This window comes from Protobothrops mucrosquamatus, unplaced genomic scaffold (assembly GCF_001527695.2).
Source record: "Protobothrops mucrosquamatus isolate PMUCROS unplaced genomic scaffold, P.Mucros_1.0 scaffold3181, whole genome shotgun sequence".
Lineage (NCBI taxonomy): Eukaryota > Metazoa > Chordata > Lepidosauria > Squamata > Viperidae > Protobothrops > Protobothrops mucrosquamatus.
Genome location: NW_015389179.1, coordinates 42,144 through 46,463, shown reverse-complemented (window position 1 = coordinate 46,463; position 4,320 = coordinate 42,144). Strand labels below are relative to the sequence as shown.

Genomic DNA, 4,320 nt, shown 5'->3' with positions numbered 1-4,320 from the left:
TCCTTTCCTTTCTCTCTCCTTCCCTCCCTTACTCCTTTCCTCTCCCTCCATCTCTTCCTTCCTTCCTCCTTTCCTTTCTTCCTTCTTCCCTCCCTCCCTCCTTCTCTCCTTTCCTTCCTTCCTCCTTTCCTTCCTTCCTCCTTTCCTTTCTCTCTCCTTCCCTCCCTTACTCCTTTCCTCTCCCTCCATCCCTTCCTTCCTTCCTCCTTTCCTTTCTTCCTTCTTCCCTCCCTCCCTCCTTCCCTCCTTTCCTTCCTTCCTCCTTTCCTTCCTTCCTTCCTCCTTTCCTTTCTCTCTCCTTCCCTCCCTTCCTCCTTTCCTCTCCCTCTATCCCTTCCTTCCTCCCTCCTTTCCTTTCTCCCTCCCTCCCTCCTTCCCTTCCTTTCACTCATACATGGTATATACATATTAGCATATCTGTCACTCAGTAAGCTAAAATAATAAACTTGGCACCTCGTTCCTCTGATTTGCATTCCTATCGTCTTTTCAAAGAGAGAAAATGACTCACAAAATCAAACTTAAGTCCTATCTGAAATCTTTCCAAATTACTTTCTTCCGAAAGGCACCGTATAGTTTTGAGACGGGGGGAGAAAAAAAAGTTAAATCAAGAACAAGGCCATTTATCTTTAGAATTCATAGGGGGGGGGGACTAAAAGCAGTCCAAACCCATATAAATATGACTGCTTAAAGTAGACAAAGGCGTCCGACAGCTGAAACACGTTTTATAAGGACAGACAAATCAGATGTTTGGTTTTTTGTTTTTTTTTCAGCATTTAAGTTGCCTCCAATTTCTTTTGTCAGCCTGCAATTGAAAACAAATGAAGATTTAAATAGAAAATGTACAGGGACTTTTACACAGTAAATTTTGCATGTATACATATTTTATGCCTTTTCTACCTATCTTTCCCGAAACATGATTCTAGGCATCTTTTGGGTTGAGAACTCCACGATGGACTTTCCCTAAAGTATACTGTTGAAAAACCTTAAAGTTCCAGTTAGCATCCTATTTTTAAAAAAAAAAAATGCATCCCAAGTCAATTTCTTCTCTATCTTTAGTCTCTCCTCACCAGCATGATGATACAACAAGGTGTGTGAAGAAAACCTTAAGGCTTCGTTCATATAAGAGGGGATTGTAGTCGCGTGCTGTTTTCCAGTATTTTAAAGCTGTATAGAAAACAATTAGCATCTTAACTGATTAGTCAATGTTTATTTATTGCCGTAAACCATAATCGTGTGTAACAGACAAAAACAACAAATATATGGCACAACTGAAAAAAAAAAAAATGAAAGAAGGAAAGCATAGCAAAGATGTTTAGAGGGCTGGAGGCTATACGAAGAACGGTCGCAGGAACTGGGTACGTCTAGTGAAAAGAAGGACTAGAGGAGACGTGATATCAGTTTTCCAATATTTGAGGGGTTGCCCTAATGTAGTAAAATGAACAATTATTAGAATAATGATTTGTCTGCATAACTAGAATAATGATTTGTCTGCATAATTGCTAGAACAATGATGTAATGCATAATCACTGGGAAAATTCACTGGGAAAGTTCTGTGTCAGTAATATGTGGCTAACCAAATGCGCATTGCACATGGATACTTTGTATGTAGCAAAACCTTCCATTGTATGCCCGTGAGAAACGATCCAAATGTATTACAGTGTATTACCATGTGTAGTCTCTTTGTTCCTGAAAGAAGGATAGTATAAAACTGAAGTTTAATCCCGCCCTCCTTGTTCAGAATTGCATGTCTCCATATGCCTCTGAACCTGCGCAAATAAACCTCTCTGCTAAACCCCTCTGGAATTCGTAAGAGTTCTTTCGTTTTCCACAAGAGCCCAACCTACAGTAGTGGCCAAAATTGTGGAAACCTTTTGGGGGAAAGTGTGTTGAAGTTTGATGGCTAATAACACCACTTTTTTGGGGAGTAGTACCATAACATTATATATCAATGGAAAGATAATTTAATCCAGAATGTAATGCAACAAAGTTTGTTCAGTTATCTGTACTGTATTCTATGAAAAGGTATAGCCAAATAACCAGAAAAAGGAAACACAACTTGTTTAGGTTGATCTCAGGTAGCTTTCCTTCATCTGATGGTAGCCAATGAGCATGAGTGTTTAGAGAGCCAATTGGGTGTCATCCTGTTTTGGCCATGAGCCAATCAGATCACAGTAGAATCCAGTCATTGATGTCACGTATTGAAGCCGAGAGGAGGACATTTGTCAGTGTGTTGTGTGATGGCTATCAAGTTGGTTGGGTTTTTTTGTGTTCTTTCATTTAGTGAGCTTGTAAAAGGTAATAAAATTAAAGTCATGGTGCAGAGAGTTGACTGGTTGCCCAGAAAGCGATGTAAAATAGTATTTATTAAGTGAACAAGGGCTGCAGTTATAAAGAAATGAGAAGAAAAATGGGTGGAAACTGAACCAAAGGTGGCGTTTCTACGGTACACTTTTCCCCAAAAGGTTTCCACAATTTTGGCCACTACTGTATTTTCCAAAGCACCAGAAGGCAGGACAAGAAACAACGGATGGAAAATAATGGGAGGAGAAAAGCAACTTAGAACTAAAAAGCCAGCGGAACCACTTGCCTCCAGAAGTCGTGGGTGGCTCCATCATTGGAGGCTTGTAAGAAGAGACCGGACGGTTCCACTTGTCTGGAACGGTATCGGGTCTCCAGCCTGAGCAGGGGGTTGGATAGAAGACCTCCAAGGTCCCTTCCAACTTTTGTTATTCTCTTAAAGGGGCAGATGTTTTTTTTTTAAGTTTTTATTGAATACAAGGAGAAAAAAGAAAAAGGTTAAAAACATCGAACATGGTACATCGTCTTTGACATACATCTCCGTCTTGACAGTCCATACTATACATTTAAATATATATGATATATCTATATACAGCTGTACATTCCTGGTATGTACCTCTACTTATGTTTCTTCTGTTGGCCCCCTTCTTTTTTCCCTCCATTTATAGAATTTACTCCAGATTCGATAACATTCTGTTTCTTCCTGGTTTTTTTAGTTCTTTAGTTATCTTGTCTAGTTCTGCGCAATACATAATTTTCCTTATGAGTGCTTCCCCACTCGGTGCTTCCGTTTGCTTTCCACTTTTGAGCAAACAGGATCCTTGCCGCCGTTACCACGCCGTGTCTGATTAGATCTGTGTCCCCTTTATTTACATTTTTTCCTAATATTCCTAATAATAACGTCTCAGGTTTATATTGGATGCTCTCTAGTCGTTTCTATTATCCATTCCCAGACCATAAGCCAATACACCTGTGCTTCTCTACACGTCCACCCTACATGAAAACATGTGCCCTTAAAGGGGCAGAAGATTTGACGACCTGTTGTGTTGATGTTTACAGGACTGTGAACTTCGACATCACCAACTACTTGTATGACTTTTTGTGAAGACCCCGTGATGGCGACCGAGGCGAACCCCGCCGCTGTACCCCCATTGTTTAACCATCCCGGAAGGGAAGACGGCCGGTTCGCAGGGATTTATCCAAAGCAGGTGCCGACTCAGCGTGGAACAAGAAGAAAACCCTCGAGTTGGTCTGGATGGGTCTGTGCAGGGGAGGCTTTACCCGACGCCCTGGCGTATTTGGAACAAACGTGTTAATTACAAACAGCAGGGACCAAGCCCAATCTGTTCCCCCTCTTAATTATTTCATCTCAGCATCGAGATTGCCTGAAACCCATTTGTGCTGCGAGGAAGTGTCCCCCGCGCTTTGAACGTGGCGGCAGGCTCCTACGCCCAGGCTTTTCACTTCCTCTCCAGGGGGGGGGGTTGCATTTGTCTGCCACAGCATCATTTAAAGGAGTTTGGAATACCACACTCAATAAATACACAGTCAACCTGGTGGATGCTTTCCTTTCCTTTCTAGATCTTAGCCTAGTGACCGTGCCTTATTTTCTTTTAGATAGATAAATTGAGAGATAGAGAGTTAGATAGTTAGATAGATAGGTAGGTAGGTAGGTAGGTAGGTAGGTAGGTAGGTAGGATGGATAGGTAGGTAGGTAGGTAGGTAGGTAGGATGGATGGATGGATGGATAGATAGATAGATAGATAGATAGATAGATAGATAGATAGATAGATAGATAGATAGATAGATAGATGGGTAGGTAGGTAGGTAGATAGATAGATAGATAGATAGATAGATAGATAGATAGATAGATAGATGATAGAGATAGATAGATAGATAGATAGATAGATAGATAGATAGATAGATAGATAGATAGATAGATAGATAGATAGATAGATAGATAGATAGATAGATAGATAGATAGATAGATAGATAGATAGATAGATAGATAGATAGATAGAT

General features: G+C 40.7%; 1 protein-coding gene across 1 annotated transcript in view; it reads left to right on the top strand.

The window, feature by feature from the left end:
• The window catches only part of LOC107297208 (origin recognition complex subunit 5), an 83,690-nt gene extending 79,835 nt beyond the window's left edge, over positions 1–3,855 (top strand). The window contains exon 17 of the mRNA XM_015826566.1: positions 3,358–3,855. Within this exon, the coding sequence (XP_015682052.1) occupies positions 3,358–3,403 (46 nt within the window). The 3' untranslated portion in view covers positions 3,404–3,855. The remainder of the gene's footprint in view (positions 1–3,357) is intronic.
• Positions 3,856–4,320: the final 465 nt, after the last annotated feature.